The sequence below is a fragment of the Actinia tenebrosa genome, unplaced genomic scaffold, assembly GCF_029948245.1.
Source record: "Actinia tenebrosa isolate PJP-AT-01 unplaced genomic scaffold, QUT_ActTen_1.0 PGA_scaffold3__52_contigs__length_22856419, whole genome shotgun sequence".
Lineage (NCBI taxonomy): Eukaryota > Metazoa > Cnidaria > Anthozoa > Actiniaria > Actiniidae > Actinia > Actinia tenebrosa.
The window spans coordinates 790,463-810,870 of NW_028292580.1; the positions used below are offsets into that span (position 1 = coordinate 790,463).

General features: G+C 36.7%; 2 protein-coding genes and 1 long non-coding RNA gene across 4 annotated transcripts; 1 reads left to right on the forward strand and 2 right to left on the reverse strand.

Moving 5' to 3' along the window:
- Positions 1-1,212: 1,212 nt before the first annotated feature.
- LOC116308119 (uncharacterized) lies at positions 1,213-20,077 on the reverse strand. Its single transcript, XR_016120867.1, has 4 exons — positions 19,984-20,077; positions 3,291-3,382; positions 1,830-1,943; positions 1,213-1,454 (listed from the first exon to the last, which is right to left on the reverse strand). It is a non-coding gene; the product is annotated as an uncharacterized LOC116308119 (long non-coding RNA).
- LOC148907542 (uncharacterized) lies at positions 13,595-15,566 on the forward strand. Its single transcript, XM_089035060.1, has one exon. It carries the CDS (start codon positions 13,615-13,617, stop codon positions 14,755-14,757), a length of 1,143 nt encoding a protein of 380 aa, XP_088891186.1. The 5' UTR covers positions 13,595-13,614; the 3' UTR covers positions 14,758-15,566.
- LOC148907543 (uncharacterized) lies at positions 15,069-19,571 on the reverse strand. 2 transcript variants are annotated; one of them, XM_089035059.1, is made up of 6 exons: positions 18,463-19,571; positions 18,051-18,123; positions 17,775-17,822; positions 17,339-17,380; positions 16,028-16,929; positions 15,069-15,720 (listed from the first exon to the last, which is right to left on the reverse strand). In XM_089035059.1, exons 1-6 carry the CDS (start codon positions 19,144-19,146, stop codon positions 15,562-15,564), a joined length of 1,908 nt encoding a protein of 635 aa, XP_088891185.1. In that variant the 5' UTR covers positions 19,147-19,571; the 3' UTR covers positions 15,069-15,561. The 2 variants fall into 2 exon arrangements, with proteins under 2 accessions (XP_088891185.1, XP_088891184.1); XM_089035058.1 differs by having other exon boundaries at positions 17,775-18,123.
- Positions 20,078-20,408: the final 331 nt, after the last annotated feature.

A 20,408-nucleotide genomic window follows, 5' to 3' on the forward strand; every position in this document is an offset into this window, starting at 1 on the left:
TTATTACTCGTTTATTACTATTTGTATCACGGATTTAGTGCATGCGCATGTAATTATTACACTTCAACTAGACTCATACTTTTTTTTCACGGGCCGTTTAATGATAGTCATCTCCGGTCATGCATATGACGTGTCCTTACAGTGAGTCTATGAGCATTTCTCTCATGCGTGCAATAAGGTGCCTTCTTCTATTTGTAAATGCGATAACGACATCAGTGACCAAAGGACTGAGGTATCTCCTCTGACGAAATCGCCCGTGACGTCCAGGTACACTTCGGTAGATGCGGACATCTCCTATACGGTGCTCTACATGTACTCTGATGCGTCTGTGGTCATGGCTTGCTTGTGCTTGCAAAGCGTTGTAACGCCCCCTTATCCTACGGAAAGGTGTGATGAGAGGATATCTTGAAGGGTAGCCACCGTTGGCCAGAAGGAAAGTATTTGGCGGCATGTTGAGTTGAAGATTATGTCCAATTTGGGGTAGTCGTCTGTTATAGTTTTACTTCCGGAACCTTTCACTTCCGGTAAACGTTATTCATCTTCGCGCATGCGTAGTTCGTACGCCAGTCCTCGTGCAGTCCGCCATCTTTGTATTTAGTTTAGATTACTATGGTCTGAATAAAACTCTTTACAAGTTAACTTATTCATTGGTGTCAGAAGTGGGATGTAGGAAAACAACCGTTACACATACCAGGTCGGTATTTTTTACGGAAAACTACGTTATTACACAAGAAAAATGGCTGAACTCACAGGACTCGTAAGCCCTCACAAACATAATATATAATTATCAAAACCGACATCTTTGAAAACTTTGTTGAGAGCTATTAATGGTTGCGAGGGCTTACGAGTCCTGTGAGTTCAGCCATTTTTCTTGTGTAATAACGTAGTTTTCCGTAAAAAATACCGACCTGGTATGTGAATTCCTATCAATTTATCCTCAGGGTTGCGTACTTCAAAGCATAGCTGACTTGCGCGAAAGTACGCATTACCTGACAAAATTACTATATAGGAATCTATAGAAGAGAATATTAAGCAAAATTAACTACCTGTACTTGGTAAAAAAAAAAAGAACAATTAGCTAAATCAAACTCATTTGGCGCGGCAAATATCTAGAAATTAAAATTAGCCACAAAAACTTGAAATGTTGACTATGCAGCTTTTAGGTTTAAACAGTCAAAATTTTGATTTATACCTTGTTTTTTTTATTATACCTTGATTATATACCTTGATTTATTGTTTGGAATACAGGGAAATAATAGACTTTCTAGTATGATGGATTTGATGATTAAAAGCGCAACAATTAGAGCTTGTAGCAGGAGACTTGAGTGATATACAAAATCACAAAATATTTATTTCAGATAACGAGGAGGAACTGCAGTGTGTTACAGGTTGCTGAGCAAATGGAGAATGAAGTCACGGCCAAAAAGCGACCACGAAAAACATCAAGAATTGCTCTGGAGAAAGATGAAGAAAATAAAGGTCACCAAAACCAAAACAAAATAACAAAGAAAACAACAGAAGCCAGGAAGCAAGAAACTGAAAGAATTAAAAAATAAAAAGAACGCAAGGCTCAATTCACAGCCAGAGCGGAAAAGATGCAAGGAAATTGCCTCTGCTACTCATAGAAACTTTGTCTTCAGTGATGAAACACAGGCCACAAGTCTGGCTCACGAGACACACAAACTAACATCAAAAAATGGGTCCGTGATGACAACACTCAATCAGGACATCGTCAAGACAGTGAAAGGTCATCACCAATTACGATATATATTAAACTAAAAACATATATATTACATTAATGACTAAGTCTTTAAAGATAAGGAACTTACACTTATCATTGAGCCGTGAAAGCAAGCTTATTCTAGATGGTTGGCTTCAATAAACAACACGGAGTTGACAGTCTCCAAGATGAATTGCATTTTGACCAACAAAGCTGGGGCAACCTAGAGAAAAAAACTTCATAGCTGTAAGTTTATAAGTGTATAAAAGCTATTGGCTTTCTATTTCTGAACGAAGATAGGATAGTTAAGATTCAAACAACTCTTCTTAACATACTTGAGAACTACAGAACGAAATTGACTGTTGTACTAATAGACTATTAGAGCCCTCGTATGCAGTGTTTTACTGAGAGCCTCCTCGCATAGTGTGGACAGTATAAAAAAATTTTGGACTGCAAAGATCTCGGCTTTAAATCAATTATCTGTCATCCCAGTGGCTTAATAAAGCATTCATGTTCGAAATGCCAACTATAAATGTAAGACTTTTTGGTAACTCAGTTATCTCTACGTATTTTGACTGATGAGCCATACACTTTTTACAGTTATCAATGGTAGCAAAGCCACGATAATTCCTTGCCTTCTGCCTTCAAAACTCTGTCCATACATCAAAAGCTATATAGTGTTTGACCATAGTTAGAAAGACTACAAAATTCTTCATATATCAAAAATATCTATCAAAATGCAGTGATCTCTCGAAGATTTGTAGTAAATTTCTTAGCAAATTATCTGGAGCTCGACCCGATAGTCTCGTTTTGATGCTACGTTCATCACGATACCACTGTTTTGTTGGGGTGTCATGCTCATCTACGATAAGAGCTATTATGGCTTTTCCTTATCAATTTGAGCCCGAAATTGCTTCAGGAGAAGAATATAATAGACCAGATGAAAGTGTGAGTGAGGAAAGTGAGCTATAATGAATGGAATAATTTTGGAATTAAATCCCAATAAAAGCTTATTTTAATTTGTAGGAAATTGAAATGTAATCTTCAAAACAAGGCAGAGCACCAATTTAAGATGACTTGTGTGTTTCGGTCCTTCACTGGGTTTCTTGAAAATTTGGTACGCTATTCCAAACAGCTTGATGCCAAATGGTAGAAAACAAAATTTTAAACAGCTACATTGCCAAGTTTTTCCTGGTGAGATCTTGGAGACTAAAGAAGTGAAAAAGGCTCCCTTTCATATATTTGGTTAAAAGAAGAAAGACGTAGTGGTAGTTGCTACCTCATTTGGTATGCTTGCGACAAGCCTTCGATCAAAACTTAAAAAGAACAGTTTTATAAAATCAAATGATTTTTTATAGCTCAAAACCCATATAAACTCTTTCGTTTGTAATGATAACATGGCGGGAAAAATGGCGCCAATAACATCAGCGTAGATACACCATCAGAAACCCCTCAAGATCAAGGCAGTCAACCGTACATGATCTCCTTCCAGAGACTTCTGCTGCAGGTTCACTAAAAATGTTGGAGGTTAGTGAGTTAGGACCGCGACTCATGCTTTTAAGAAACTTACCTTTCAATAAAACTGGATATGACTTTTATGATAATGTGGCCTTAAAAAGTGCGCACAGGACGACTAGATTATATAATGGTGAAATCGTCAATCTGTGAGGATGAAAATGACAGTGGTAAGTAATTGAGATCACCATGAGTAAGCTCTTTAAATCTCATCTAATTTTTATTTATTTTTTTTTAATGGGAAGTTGCATTACAATGTAATGGGCCATTTTGGTCATGAACTGACAAGCTCTGACAACAATCTTGCCAAAATTTGATTTATTCTATTTAAATCGCCATGTTATCATAACCCAAAACAAAAGGGTTTCCTAACCATTCCCCTCTATCAACTATGGTGTATATCAAAGTGTATTTAAAGCCAAAAATTCCCATGCTAGATCAGATTGCCAAAGGATTAGAGTTGTATGCAGTATTGGATGAAATCACAAAGAACAAAGAGGAAATGAAAAGGTCTTCACTTTGACAACTAAAAGAGCTAACAAAGGAATCCTAGCGGATCCTTTATTAGAGTATGTGTTGAGTGAATTATTTACATTGTAACTGTAATATAGTATTGGTTCTTGCGTGACTGATAACCCGTACGAACTTCTTTTTAATAAACTGAAATGTATAGCTAAAAGGGACGATATAAAAGAAAATTTTTGTAGAAATGTTCATGAAGGGATTTACGAATCGCTAGAATACGTAAGTGTAAATGACTGTGTTAATTTTTATAGACACACTGACTACATTGCGATGTGAACTATGATGCAAACAAATTTCCCGTCTCATGTACGAATTTATTCACTCAGCTTTCGCGTGATTTCTAAACTTGTGAGAGCTTTGTTATCAAAATATATTCTTATTTTGATTAATAGATAATAGCAAATAAATGACTTTGAATTGTACTTTATTACATTTTTCAGTTTTTGTCTTATCTCGTCGACTCTTTGCTCGAAATATGCGTGTGAACATGTGTGAATGGAGATTAAATGCACATAGTTTTTTATCATTGCATTTTATTTACATGACAACTTTCTTGACGCAATGTTTGAGAAAGTCACAGGCATGCTGGTGAATTCAAAATATCCCTAAAAAGGACAAAATTACCCTTGGTCACTTTGGCTTGTAATTAACTATGGCGCGACGTGGCATTTTGTTCGTTGCAGTATAGTAGATTTCTTGCAAAACGATTCGTGAAAATATCATGACATAGCAAATAATTCAACTAGAATTCGGTATGTATATACCATAGTGAAAGTCAACGGTATTAACTCATTATGACCAACATAACATTTAAAGTAAGTATAATTTTACAGTCATCATCAGCCAACAGCATATAACATAGTCAACATCAGTATATGCCAAAAAGTTCATTCATTTAAACTTCTTTGAATCCCGAGGGCCAGCTGGTAATCATCAGATACCGCAGCAGTATTAGTACTTGTACTAGTAGCAGTCGGCCAGTTAACACCTCGATCCTCCCAAAGCCTTCGATATGGATTTCGTACGCTTGCTTTACCGCTTTTAGGGACAGACTGACTCAAATTTTGGTCAGTTTCATTCAGCGCCTTTTGTATGTCAAACCCAGGAGGTGGAATTTTGCCTTTAAGAATGTTTTCAAGTTTTTTGGAATCTTTGTTCAACTGAAACCAATTCTCCACTTGTGTTCCATCGGCACCGATGTTTAAGTATTTGGTAGGATCGCTCTCAATGAGAGAAGCCCTGACTTTGTAAACATACTGTTCTTTGATCGAAGCAGAAGCTGCCTGTTTTACTTTCAAATCATTTTCAATGAATGAAATCTCCTTGACCAGGTCTCACTGCTGTCGCTCTACCTCTTTTACTTCTGATTTTACTTCAGGGTGTTTAGTCAGTTCTCTACAATGAAAGAAAGTATCACACTTATGGTATGGGCAATTCAGGCGATTATGTCCTTCCCTGTGGTGAAAATTTCTACACATCAGTCCCTCACGTTGAATTTGACTTTGTTTATTCTTTTCAGAGCGTTCTTGCAGCCACTCGGAGACTCTTCATTCTCTTTCTTTAGCATCTCGCAAGTTTTCTTTTAGGTTATCAATATATTTCTCCAAGGGAGACTTTGGTTTGGTTATATAAAAACGTTGAAAAGCATCAACATCGTTGGTTCTACTTTGATCTACATCACTGAATGTACATTTACTTAAACGGCACTTACAAACCATCAAAATGAAAATACTTCTTTACAAGTCGTCAAACGAATGCAGAAGTAAACGACTCATGTAAATCTCTGTTGTTATTTACACTACAGTCATGTCATGACATATTTCTGTATTAATGTTCTTGCTACTTGCAATAATTAAGACATTAATTCTTTATATTTTACAATTAAAAGCTTTACTACTACACACTTTTTTGATAACATGTAAAGTACTTCAATAATTGCCATTTAATAGACATGTCGTGTTAAAGTTCTATCCTTTTTACACAAATGATTGTATGTTATTGTGTTACTTCTCGCTGTGTTCTTCATAATTTTAATATTGCATTCAATCAAATATCTGAAATATAAATACTACATCATTCATTACAACGCGCGTCTTAGTAGTGACTAAACTCTTATTAACCAATATGGCCTTGCACCTGTTATTTCGCTCGTTCCCGTGTCTCTTGGGATTCCTACAAATAAGTATTTTGCGGCTGACATCTTTATTTTATCAGTTTTTTGTCTTTTTAGCTGTTACAAGGTGCACCGGCCCATAGCAAACCAACAAAGCTTTTCAAATGTATTGTTGCATAACAATAGGTGCTGGGACGGTATCCCTAAATGTCAAAGAAGAAATCTGAAGGTGATAGTTTATTTAGCTAATTTAATAATTAGAATAAAGCCATTAAACAAAAGCCATTTTGAAATTATTATTGGTCAAACAATAGTTTCGGATGCAAGCAGTGGCCTGACAAATTAACAATAACTGAAATGCACTATAAAATATGTGACTACCACCAGATCTTTCTACTTCTATCGGCAGTAATAACAAAGCTATAGTCAGTCTGAATCACCATGTCAAATCCTATCTTACGTCTGTCTTGTCAAAGTGAAGCAACTTGGGCTTCTTTTCATCAGCGAGTATCGAGTATTCCTTATGATTACTTCAAGTTATTTCCAGAACCTGTATTCAACTTTCTAAAACATAAAGCTTACTCGATGGGAAGTTCTCTTGGTTACCTGGTGCCTTCGTTGTTAACGTCAACAGCCTATCTACTTGCCAATAAAGATGCCAGCCTGATGATATCCAACCATCTACAACCAATTAATCTCTTCATGATGTTTGTTGGTTATCCGGGGACAGGAAAATCGCCAGCCGTCGAATCTGTCCTGAAAGGACTTAAAAACATGGACTGTATCAATGCTGAAACATTGATAAGCACAACCACTTCGTCTGGATTGGTTAAAACTCTATCTAAACAAGGAAGAGCATTACTTGCCTCGCCTGAACTGTTCGATGTACTGAACAAGCTACTGAAAAACGATGAAGACAATGCGTCTGGCAACGTCCAACTATTGTGTAAGCTCTGGAGCGGCGAGGGATCGTCCTACCATTTTGCCACAGAATCCACTAGAGAGATCAACTCCAATACCACCTTTTCGATCCTTGGTGCAACTCAGATCCAGAATGCGGCAACTGTCCTTTACCGTATGGACAAGGGACACGGTCTGATAGATCGCTTCCTTTTTACAGTGCCATTTGCCTTAAAACCTACTCCACAAGAAGAAGAGCAAAGCATCGAATACTTGAACAATCAAACATTCAAAGACTTTGATCGATTATTTACTGAAATCGAGCAAATGCATCATAACATCACACGCACCTACACACTTAGTAATGCAGCGATGGACATATATAAGGCCTTGAAAACGCAACATGTCCATGAAGTTAATGAAGCAATCAAGAATGGGGACATACCACCGAAATCGAAGTCGTATGACTTAGTGGCTAGACTGGCCATTCCAATCCATGTTATTACTGCCTGTGTAACTTCACTGCTCCAACAAAATGACCAAATGACCTGCAGTGAGGAAATCAACGAGGATATTTACAGAAAGTCCATGGCATACGTCGATTACCTCCATTCTCAGAAGGCAATGTTCACGGAATTTATCCACTCTATTTTAAACAACGCAAAAGAATCAACGAAGCCCCAACCCACTGCCAGTGAAATTCAAAGTGCCATATTGAAATTTTCTGGACCACTTGTCACCTTCCAAGCCATATCAAAATCACTGCGGACAAAAGCTTACGTATCGATTTCCGGTGGCGTGACATCTGGTATTTTAGTCAAAAACACGACCATTTTGGAGGCTCTTTTGACTATTTTACAATGATAATAGATTATAACCTCAATTTACCTCCACAAATGAGTTAAGTGATATCTTACCATTTACTGTTAACGGTTTGAAGTCATTGTGATCTGATTTCAGTGGGGCAAATTTTAATTTTCGGATGCTGACTGGAGACATTTTTAACTAGGCGTTCCTACATTTAAGTCAACCAAGTCGCGAAAAACTGGGTATAACTTGAATACGCATGTCCCAAATTCGATTTTACCGCCAGAATATAAATTTTGAATAAATTTCCCGCATTTTGATACCAAGATCGGCTATATTTATTGAGTTTTGCGTGGGGCAAATGGCTTCTAAATATCCATATCTCGTCTGTTTAATTCTGTTGGCTGTCTGTATGACTGTAGCTGCAGTTGGAGAAGATTTTAACGATACAAATAGCAATGCAAACTCTGAATTCGGACAGAATTCTGCTTCATTTACTTACAGAATCAATACGTAAGTCCTTAAATTTCTTATTACTGAAATTTCTCTCTCTCATGTAAAATCGGAATTTTAAGCCTGAATATTCTGTTAGTGCTTGCAATAAATGTGCAGCTTACTTTCTTTAATGCAGTGATTTCTTTTTATTCTTGTAGTTATTTGATATATAGCATTACAAAAGATGATAGGAAAGATGAAGGGCAAACTGCTATTGCTGAACTTATAGAGAAAATTTTAAACAAATCTGGAATTCGAGGGGTAATTATTAACAGCCGCATAGTCAACTTATTTCGAAAGAAAATTTGTATTTTAATTGGGAAAGTAAAAGCTGCAAGGAAGAAGGGAGGCACATGTGTACAGAGGCTTCTAAATCAATGGAAGAAAACTACATATGATTTCACTGTTTACTATAATGAGGTGGACAAATGTGCCCTTCAATTAGAAAACCAGGAACTTAGGGGACAGAAAAGAGCCTTAGAGGAAGATTTTGTGAATGAAGTGGCAAAAAGGATGAAAGTTCAAGAGAAACTCCAAAAAGCTCTTGCAAAATCAGAAAAATCTGCAAATTACTACAAGAAAAGATTTAAGAATATAGTTAAAAAGGTTGCTAAACTTAACAAGCAAAAGAGAGGTCCACAAAAAAATAAAAGCTTCCACGAATACACATATAGGCACCAGGCTAGAATTAAAACCCAAATAAAAGAACAAAGTATTTCAACACTTTCATTTCTTGGACAGTATGATTTTATAGCAACAAAGGTAGAAGTATTCAATACTGAGACCCAAGAATATGACACAATCCATCTCATTGATGAAGACAACAAACTTCCTTTCACGGAAACCAATGCCAAAACCCTTACCAATGAAGATATTGATGATATTAATTTATGGATTTATATAAAAGATAAATTCAATATTTCAAATCAAGCCTGGAATGAGCTATCAATAAAATCTTCTGATATACCAAATACATATAAAATTAAGAAAAAGATTGCAGAGATTAATGCACAGTGGAAGTTGACTCCTACTCCAGGAGAGACAGATGGAATACAGACCACCTTCAAAGATAGTATAAAGAAGCAAATTAAAAGACTGAAAGATAGAGGAGACCTGAAAGATCAGACTACCATAAAGATCAAGTTAAGTGGGGATGGAACTAATATTGGAAAGAGACTCAAGATTGTCAATTTTACTTACACTATTCTAAATGAAAAAGAAAATGCAATGAGTGAAAAGGGGAATTACATATTGGCAATTATAAAAACCACAGAAACATATGACAATCTAAGAGAAAGTCTTTCAGACTTGCAGTCTGAAATGGCTCAGTTAAAGGAAATTCAGGTAGACAACTTGAACTATAGTATTGAATATTTCTTAGGTGGAGATTGGAAATTTCTAGCTTGTATTTGTGGGTTGGGGCCAGCAAACCAAGAATATGCTTGTTTGTGGTGTAAGTGCCCAAGGGATAAAAGATATTACACTAGCAAAATTTGGTCTATGACTGATAAGAAACATGGAGCTAGGACCTGTGAAGATATATCCCAAGATTCAAAAAAAAGGAAGTTCGATTGTCAGCACACTCCTCTCTTTGATTTTATTCCTATGGATGACGTGATTATTGATACTCTGCACTTATTTTTGAGAATATCCGACAACCTAATTGAACTACTTATTAGAGAACTGAGAAAACAAGATGCTATTGATAAAACAAAAACATTTCCCAATGGATTCAATAGGGAAAAGTTCAAACATATGGCTGCATATGAAAATTTTATTAAATAGCTAGGAATTTCTTTTGAATGGAGAGTGGAGCCTAATACCAAAAAGCTAGAGTACCGAGATCTAACTGGACCTGAAAAGCTACGTGTTTTCCAGCACATCAATTTCCACTCTCTATTATTAAACTATAACAATGTTGACAGAATAGAGAAACTCTGGAGTGATTTTATTGAAATCATTGGTGATTTAAAACTTGATTTCCTTACACATGAATCAATTAAGCAACTTCAAGAAAAAATACAATCATGGTTCGAACAATTCCTTTTCCTTTACCAAGCAAAAGATGTAACACCATACATGCATGCATTTTATCATCATGTGCCAGAATTTTTAAAACTGTATCAAAACATTGCATATTTCAATCAACAAGGCATGGAAAAGTACAATGACATTGCTTCAAAGGACTACTTTCGCTTTTCAAACCACAGAGGACTTTCTGCTATAAAACAGCTATTTTTAAAGAAAAATAGAGTTCAATTCTTGGAGGCAGCTGGCTGTGAAAGAACAAAAAATCCTGGAAGATGTTCCAACTGTCAAGATCATGGGCATAATATTAAGACCTGCACAAAGCAATGTAAACTATGTGACTATTCAGTCTGCTGTGGACACCTTGAGAAGGTAGACAATAAGTGGATACAGAAATGCACTTTATAAACAAGTTCAGTTGCAAACAATATATATCAGTGTTTTGAGTTTGAGTGTTCACTCGAATATCCATTTAGGGCATAAATAAATACACGTTATTTTAAGTTCCTTTGCATGTATTGTCTTTTGTTGCCATCACCTCTAACAAATGCAAACACAGCAAAAAAGGAGTCCTCGATCTCAGATTTAACATATTTATCACCAATATATTTATACTCCTCTATTGGGTGTTTCTTTGAGATCCAGTATCGAGCAGTGTTGTTTTCGACATAAGCAAAATCACCATTACAATTTAAGATCCTTTCGTCCCACTTTGTTCCTAGAAATCCATCTAAAATTCGGTTGTCCTGAACAGTATAAACTTCTTTCCCTCTTTGTAAAGTACTGTTGCTTAATTGACCAAGTCCTGTAGAAAATACATCGGGATCAACATTGATTTCGATTCGTATCTCAGGATCGTCCCTACAACCAGACCACAGCTTTCTCTTGATAGCACGATACAGTTGACTGTGAAATATATTTTTTCTGTCTTCCAAAGATACTTGGCTGGGAACAAAATTATTTTCAAGGCGAATAAAAGGAAAGTAATATTCCTCAACGTCATAATCACGCCACTCGTCGAACTCGTCACCATATCCAACAAAATGAATTTTTAGCCGTTTTCTGTCCTTGTCTACTTCCTTCACTTCTACTTCATACAAATTTCTGTCAACCTTTGGCTTTCGATATATTCTCACAGGTTTCTCTTCACTATATTCACGGAGTTCGTCCATGAAACGGTTTGGAGGACATGATATTCTTTTTCCTCAGTCCGCCATCTTTGAAATCTAGTAAACTGCACAAGCGCAATAGTGATCCAATCATGTCCCGGTCACCAATATCAAATGTCATCAAATGTATGCAATGATTTTGATATGGTTTAAGAAGTACGGCCCTAGACATCTACGTCCCTCATTACAAAAGCAGGAATTCAAGCAACATGCTGAGAGTATGAAGGACTTTGGTCAGCTAGTAGGAGTAAGAATTCCTAGATGTGCAAACAAGACTGACGTATACGTCAAGAGTAAGCCATCAGATATTATTGTATGGCCAGTAGACGCATTGTGCACAAGAGAGGAGTACACAACCAAGTACCAGGAACCCTTAAATAGACTAATAACAGCAAATATTCAAAACGCACTGTCCGATTCAGGACTTTATGACTTTTAAATCAAAAACATTTCTCTTTATGTTAGTTTATTAACTTGCATTTTTATTACCCGCATTTACATTGTAATAATTCAGGAAGATTTATAATTCACAACGTTTTGTAAAATATAGTGCACTGAGGTTTATTGATCTTTAAAATGATATTTTAGATGATTGATTGTAAAAAGTGGTTCAGTATTTGTTCTTAGTTATTCTATTAAATCATATTGGTTATTACTTATTGGGCAACTGAATTATTTTATTATTTATTTATTTTCTCGTTCTTTCAAAAACTGACTGCCGAGCCAACGAGCCACTAAAATATACTATTTCGGACTTATGAATATATTTTCTCGTTCTTTCAAACACTGACTGCCGAGCCAACGAGCCACTAAAACATACTACTACGGACTTATCAATATATTTTCTCGTTCTTTCAAACACTGACTGCCAAGCCAACGAGCCGCCGAGCCACGCCAGCTAGTCTCTGGAAAAAGCACAGGAAGCCCGCCATTAATCTCAGACTGCCAAGCCGCCAAGCCACCTCGATATAACAACGCTCAAATTGGGGCCCTGACTGCAGAGCCGGCGAGCCAATGGCTCGCCAGACTACTTTGAAGTGGGCCCTGTATTCTATAATCGCTCCGTTTGCAGCAGTATACAATTCATATCATATATCATTCAACCGATGGCCTTTTATGGAAAGTGCCCCTATATGCAAGGCGCCCCTATATGCAAGGTAACGTTACCAACACTGCTGGGTGTTTTCACTTATCAAGTACTGAAGTCTGTTGGTATCCGAATAAAATACATGTATTTCAACAAAACATAGTTTTTATAAATTTTAATCTCATAGCAAATGAAGTAAGAGAAATCAAATGTAAGATTACAAGTTTAGTAAGAGAAACATTGCGAATGAGTCAAAAGCTTTAGCATCGAAGAAAACTGTTGTGTGACAACGAGATTGTTATATCTCCTCAATGAAACCAAAATACCAGGATTTTGAGATGATTCATTGCTTGCTTGCCCAAATCCTTGCAAAAAAAAATCGGTTTTTATCTCCAAAAATATAATTTATTTAACCCTTCACTCCCAAGACTCTGAAGGTGAAGCTGAAGAGTCATGGGCAACAGTTCTTTCTAACTTTGATCGACAAAAGTTTATTTATCTATTCTTCCAAAACGAACTTTAGGCAAGGTCTCACCCTACGATCTCAAAGGACTTGCAGTAATCTTTGGGTTTGAAGAAAGCTGATTATGGCAAGCCGTTACTGCCAAAAGGGATCGAGATTTTTTTAAGGGGGGTTGAAATTTTTTTCTTTGTCCAGATTAACTTTTTAGCGATCGAAATATATATATACACTGTTCAATTTTTTTATTCCAGCCTCAGTTGCTGCTAGCGAGTTTTTCTGCTTATTCTCGCTAGCGAGTTTTATCGAGGTGGAAATTCTCGCTAGCGAGTTTTTGAACCGAATTCTCGCTAGCGAGTTTTATCGAGGTGGAAATTCTCGCTAGCGAGTTTTCTTCATGCTTCAATGACACGTGATACTGGCGCGTATGGAGGGCTTGGGTCAGAGTGATATATCAAAGATGGCGGCGCTCTCACACAAAGAAGAACTAAAGGAGTTTTTCGTTGGTATTGATAAAGTTTTGCAGCAACTGGAAGGTTGTACTGACCTGCTACTACTTGAATATCGCCGTAGGGAATTGGAATACTATTTAGGCATCCTGGCAGGAATTATTTATGATTTGGAGTTTAAGAACAATAACGACAACCAAGATAGCAATACTACCGACAGTGAAAATCTCCGGCTGGTAAAAGAGCTATATGACTTTTCTTACCATAAATGGCTATCCTCAGCCGAGAAAGAAGAGGAAAGCCATGAATCCATGAATCGACCTACCAGCTTCCCACCGAGGAGACCATGGGGCGCCCAAAATTTGTAGTAACAAAGCAACAGCTGGAGAGTCTGAGAGAAACCGGGATGACATGGTCCCAAATAGCTTGTTGCTTGAATATTAGTGAACGAACACTGTACCGACGAGTACAGCAATTTAATTTAAACCGGACGTTCTCACAGATTACAAACTCAGAGTTGGATGAGGTCCTTAAAGAAGTAGCATCACTCACTCCAGGAGCAGGAGAAAGCTATATCCGTGGAAGTCTAAAGAGTAGGGGAGTGTACGTTCAACGTTGGAAGATTAGAGAGCGATTGTACCACCTTGATCCTGTTGGTAGGGCGTTCAGGAGGAACAATTCAATACAACGTCGTGTTTACAATGTCCCAGCACCCAACTGTTTATGGCACATTGACACTAATCATAAATTGATCAGTTGGCGTTTTGTAATTCATGGCTGTGTAGATGGCTACAGTAGAACAATCATCTTCCTGAAATGTGCAAATAACAACTTAGCTGAAACTGCACTCCATTTTTTTCAACAAGGTGTAGACAATTATGGTATTCCTAGTCGAGTTAGAGGTGACTGTGGTGTGGAGAACTGGGATGTAGCAAGGTTCATGGTTGCATGTCGCGGTACAGGGAGAGGCAGTTTTATTACTGGCAGGAGTGTGCACAATACAAGGATTGAAAGGCTATGGAGGGAGGTCAATCGTGTTGTCAACCATTACTATATGGCCATTTTCAGACACATGGAACAACACAGAATACTCAACTCCAATGATGAAATCGACATCTTTGCTCTCCACTATGTTTATCTCCCCCGTATTTCAAGGTCACTTTACGAATTTAATGAACAGTGGAATTATCATGGCATGCGAACAGCAAGTCACTGTTCACCACTTGCTCTCTGGAATTCTGGAATGATAGCAAACCCTAGTGACAGTGTGCTGGACTTTGATATTGACAGCTATGGAATTGATTATGACACTGTAATGCCTCTTGACATTTCTGATGTCAACAACGTTGCTGTCCCTGAGTGTCTCTTTAGTCTTGGAGAGATTGAAATGGCACAATTAGAAAGAACTGTAAATCCATTAACTGATGATGGTGACTCTGGAATTAATCATTTTTGTGCTACACGTTCTTTCATTGATACCTTAGAATAGAATGCCGTTGTGCAAAACAAGTATGAAGGCTAGTAGAAATAATGATTTGTCAAGGTTTGGAATTCTTCAAAGCATAATATTCTTGATTCACGTTATCAACACCATGATTATCGATCTTATTCCCCTTCCTCCTCCCTCCACACGCACGTCCAACCTTAAGTGAATATCTGGATAAACCCTATTCATTGCGTTACACTGTTTTTCAAGATTCAGGCCATGTGTCATTCCCTAAAGAATATGATTCTTTGTTTAGGCTGTGTTCATAACCATGTGCCTTCTGATGCTTGTAAAATAAGGATTGATACTCTAAATAGATATAAAAATTTATTCCCACAAAATGATTACTTACTATTATTAAGTACTGCCAACTATCTTTTCCTTAACAAATAATCTTTTTAAATCTAGTGCTACATGGTGAAACAGCAAAACATATGTCAGCAACAAAATGATAAAATTTAATCTGAAACCCCAAAGTGTTATATGATATTATAAATGTAATGCTTGTTGTTTTGAACTGTTTAAAAACAGTTTTTGTTTCTAGACATACAGTAATAATCAATAAAGTGAACTGCTTGATCCGAAAATTCAATGTAAACAAAACAATGTAATTAGGGAAACAATTCTAGCCTATTAATAGGTATTGACACTCAGTGCATTAAGCAATTTAGCCACTTAGCCAAGGCATGGGAATATTTCCATTAACTTGAACACAACATTAATATATAATGATAAATGCTTAAAAGCAAAGTATTAACTATGGCATGAATAGCAAAAAGTCTCTTGTATGAATAAATATCTTTATAATCACATGACACCAAAATGGTTGTTGGCAAAGGCTAGATCATACAGTTCAAACAGCTTCTCTTCAGAAGGTAAAACTTTGAGAAGTGGTCCTCTGGGAAGGACTAAGTTGTTGGTACAGGTGTGAGCTGTTGGTATATAACAGACAGACTTTTCTGATGCCTGAAGTATAATAAAAATGTATGGTATTAGATATCACTGTCTTATCATCATCATCCCAAAGATTTCAAGTAGACATGCATTTCCTTATGCTAACCAAATTGCCCTATCCCCCCAACATATGCTAAGATTTTTAGGAAACATTATTTGGCTGAATTATTGGGATCAACGCATCAAAAATACAACCCATTTCTTTCTTTTTCCAATTTTTGGACACCTTAATTGTCATCAAGCACCATTCATCACTTCAAAGTATGAATAGTGTTTAAGAACTCCAAATAATAGAAGCAAATAACAAAGGCCAGATTACCAGGTCGTTTGTCCATCCATGGGCAAATGTGATACTTGGATGCTTGGCAAAACCAAGAACTGGCTCCTCTTCTGCTCCAGTGACGAAGGCCAATATGGAAGTCAACATCACTGGTGCCCGTCTACCACTTGCAACTTGCCTGATGTACTTCACAAAAATTGCATAGACCTCCTTTTCTTTGGAATGTGCAGTAGAACCGTCTGGGGCAAAAACTGGAGATAGCAACTTAATCAACATTTTTGCATTCAACGTTTCACTCCTTGGTTTGAGGAGATAAAGTAACACAGGCTTTCTTTGGAAAATTCTAACCAATCCAAACTTGTTAAGCCCTTTTTGTAGGTTGACAATGCACTTGTTGATGCTTGGGTATATCAGCTGGTTAATCATGTCTTCAGGAATAATAGTTGGCAATTGGCCATTTTGCAGGAGTGCCACTCCCAGCATAATCCCTACATAGTAATATTCATCAGAAAGGTACTCTCTCAGACCCTTGTCAAAGTACTTGTCTTTCATTGCAGCATTTACAAGACGGATCCACTCTTTTCTGGGCCCACCAAAATCTTTGGCCAACTCTCCCATGAAGTCTACTTCAAATGTTAGCAAAAAATTCTCAATGGATTCTAGTTCTGAAAAGGTTGTCTTCAGAATGTTCTCACGGTCTACACAAATGTAATTTGTGGCACCTTCTGAGCTATTGCTTACATCAACAACATCTAGATCTCTTCCCTTAACAAGATGTGTTTGTAGAAGTCTTAAGATTTCTACAGGATCAGTGAGTTCCTTTTTATTGATTTCCTCAATTATTGCATCATAGAAACTGACATCAGTAGGTAATGGGGTAGGGGTCTCTGAGTCATGATGGTAGTGATTTGTGTGTTGGTTGCTGGGCAGTTCACTTTGATCTGAGGAATAAAAAACATTCTTGTCATTTAAAAAAAAATATTATATAGTACATGAGTTTTTTTTTTGCCTGGAATGAAAGAACTTTGATTGTAAATAGATATACTCTCTCGTTTTGACTAAAATCTTTTCTTCATATGAAAAGGCTGCAGTTAGGTTTTTACTTTGTTAAGAAGGACAAATTATTCTGGAAACTTAATGGACTTGGACCAAAATCTGCCAAACTTAGTAGTACCTATAGCTCTTTGCTCGTTCTTTGAAAATCCTTTTCCAGTGGATGAAATCTATACAAATACTATACATTTGGATAAAGTTATCTGGTGGATAACTTTATTCAGCCTTTGTACGACTGGCTCCAGTTAGTTAAATAGACTAAAAATTTTATACTTCTGCAATGAGTGCATACAGTACCATTTTTATCAGCGGTTTCATCATTATGCAGTGTAGCTTGATCTGGGAAAAGGAACAAAAAGTAAATTTCTTGTACTGGGCTAAGTTATTTTAAACACAAAGTAACCCCAAGTTTTAATTGTGAAATATTAACAAAAATTCTCAATGCAAGCACTGATCATTACATTTCATACTTATTTAGCTAAGGGTCTAACCTGATTAGAAACCATTCCTGGCGTTAACATTATGAATTTAAATGGATTAACATGAATGGTTACATTACCAGTTACATTTCTTAATTCCTCAACAGCCAATCCAGATTGTTCTGAGGAAAATATAAACTAACCCTAATATTGGTCAAGGATATCTCAACTGAAGTAAATAACGGATTGCACTTAAACTTATTTCAAAGGGTTCTGGAATGATATTTGAGTAAAATTTGAAATAATTACAGTACCACTTGCTGCAATAGATTCACTTATAGGCCTTGCTGATTCAGCTTGATCTGAAGAAAGAAACATTACTTTGCAATTGGTTTTGATAAATTGATAGATAGATAGATGGATGGATATATAGATAGGTAGGTTTATTAAAAACACACCGATTGCAACCGCTAAGGTTGAAGTATAATAAATATTTTCGTTTTCTACATGAGCTGCAGAGGGAAATTTGTATGCATTGCAATTATGAGGAGTAACAATGGCTAATGGAATACAGTAATTATTAAGGACACCTTGAAATGCAGAGTACTTAAATTCATCATCACTTTTTTTATCATCATTTTTTTCATCGCCACTACTGTGAATCTGGTAATCAAAAATGGCAAAAAACATTAGATAATTGTAATTAAGTGCAGAGGGAAGTGAAAAAAATCATTTTGGCAAGGGCAGAGTTTATGTGAGCCCACCCCTCCCCCTATCAAGAAAGTTAGGTATTATACACCAATATTTTCAGCTAAAAATATTTGTGCATGGCTTTTGCTAAATCCACTCCTTTTTATTTGCGTTAGAACGCTGAATTTTTCTCCATTACTAATATAAAGATGCTTTTTCACATCGATGGCCATGTTGAACTCAAGAATAAAGCAGAAATACAAATTCCTTTTTCTATGACTTTTCATGGCTTTAAATTAAGCTTAACTTTACCTCAATTTCCTCGTACTTCTTCTTACTTGGGGGTTCTTCGTAAATCTCCAGTAATTCCTTCGGAGGTCTTACATAGATGGGCTTGTCTTTAAAAACTTTTTGAATTAGCTGGGCACTTAAAGTTTGACCAGGAGAAAGTTGAGGCACCATAAGCTTGTGATGAACAGGCATCAATAACTCTACCTCATCAAATTCACCAAGCTTGTCGGGAAACAAGCCTTTAACCTTATCCACAACAGTCGAATGATCCCAGTTCTTGTCAAACTCCACACTTGAAACTATGTGTTTGTTTTCCATCAAGAGAACTTTGGTGCCTTGCCGTGGTACTACACTATCTTTTGGCCCCCCAAGTAACACAACATCTTTCAAAAACACCTTCTTTGCTTGGACTTTATGTTTTTGTCTTGATTTTGAACCGCCTTTATTTCTCATAAAGTTATAGCCAAGCCTAAATCTCTGGGTTTGACTGGAACTCGCCAATAAAGTGGATCCCTGAGCCAAAGAACTCGAAGCCGCGGCATTGCTAGTTTGCGATGATGGCGATGAAGTAGATTGTGAAGATGACCTCCCGAACGCTTGAGAAACCTCCCGTTCTTGAACAGCTTGTGAACCCGAAGTTGGTTTTTGTAGCTCCTCGCTTAGTTTCGCAATATTTTCCAGCAATTTACGCACAGTTGGATTCATAGCCAACAAAAACAGCAGGGTAAAACACGTAAGAAATAGGCGAAGAAAGCAAAGAAGGATTTTTTTGAATTACAGAACCATGTGCTTAACGAAATGAATCATGGGTAATCTATGATGTCATCAGTGAACTTATTATTGGGCTTCCTGTGTAGCAAATCTTCTCGATAAAACTCGCTAGCGAGAATTTCCACCTCGATAAAACTCGCTAGCGAGAATTCGGTTCAAAAACTCGCTAGCGAGAATTTCCACCTCGATAAAACTCGCTAGCGAGAATAAGCAGAAAAACTCGCTAGCAGCAACTGAGGCTGGAATAAAAAAATTGAACAGTGTATATATATATTTCGATCGCTAAAAAGTTAATCTGGACAAAGAAAAAAATTTCAACCCCCCTTAAAAAAATCTCGATCCCTTTTGGCAGTAACGGCTTGCCATAGCTGATGTCTCTTATTCTCATAATGACTTGTATTTATTTCGTATTTTAGTCTGACTCCAAGTTCATTCAAGATTCCAAGCGCAAACAAAAATCAAACGCCGAACGAAAACTGACTTCAATAGTCTGTTTGATGAGGCCGTAAAATCCAACAAAATAGCACAGAATATAGATAATTTACCATAAAACATTGCTAAGTTCCCAAAGAAGCATTAAAGAATAATATATTTGGGATATTTCAGTTTTTTCAAGCAATAAATCGTTCAACTTGAAGCTAAATTGTTGAGAATGAATCCCGCCAAAACATGGCTACAAGCAACCGAACTCTTTACGGTCAATTCCACTCTAAAATATCGCTCTAAATAAATAAATTAAACAATAAATGGCTAATATAATACGTTATTTACCTTTAGGATGCAGTATGAGTCCGTAAAGATGCATATTTGAGGATTATAGAAGGATTTTTAGTCAGAAGATATTCACACAACAACTTTTCTCGTCGACTGCTCCTCTGATACCACGTGACTGCCTCGTTTACATGTCAACTCAAACCAACACCACGGGGGAGGGGAGGGGATTGATTCATGGTTTAGAGTGACTTTGTAACATTTTTCGGAGCGAAAATAAGATATTTCCGACAAACAACTCCAAAATAACTTTTTCCAAACGCACTACAACGATTGTAAGACACTTTTGTTTTATTTTCATGAGAAGGTAAATCATTTTAATCTTAGCTGCCTTAGATGATACAACATGTAAAGCTGTGAGAGTCTTTAGTATGGACTTTTCCAAAGCCTTTGATTACGTTAATCATCATAAACTTTCTGAAAAA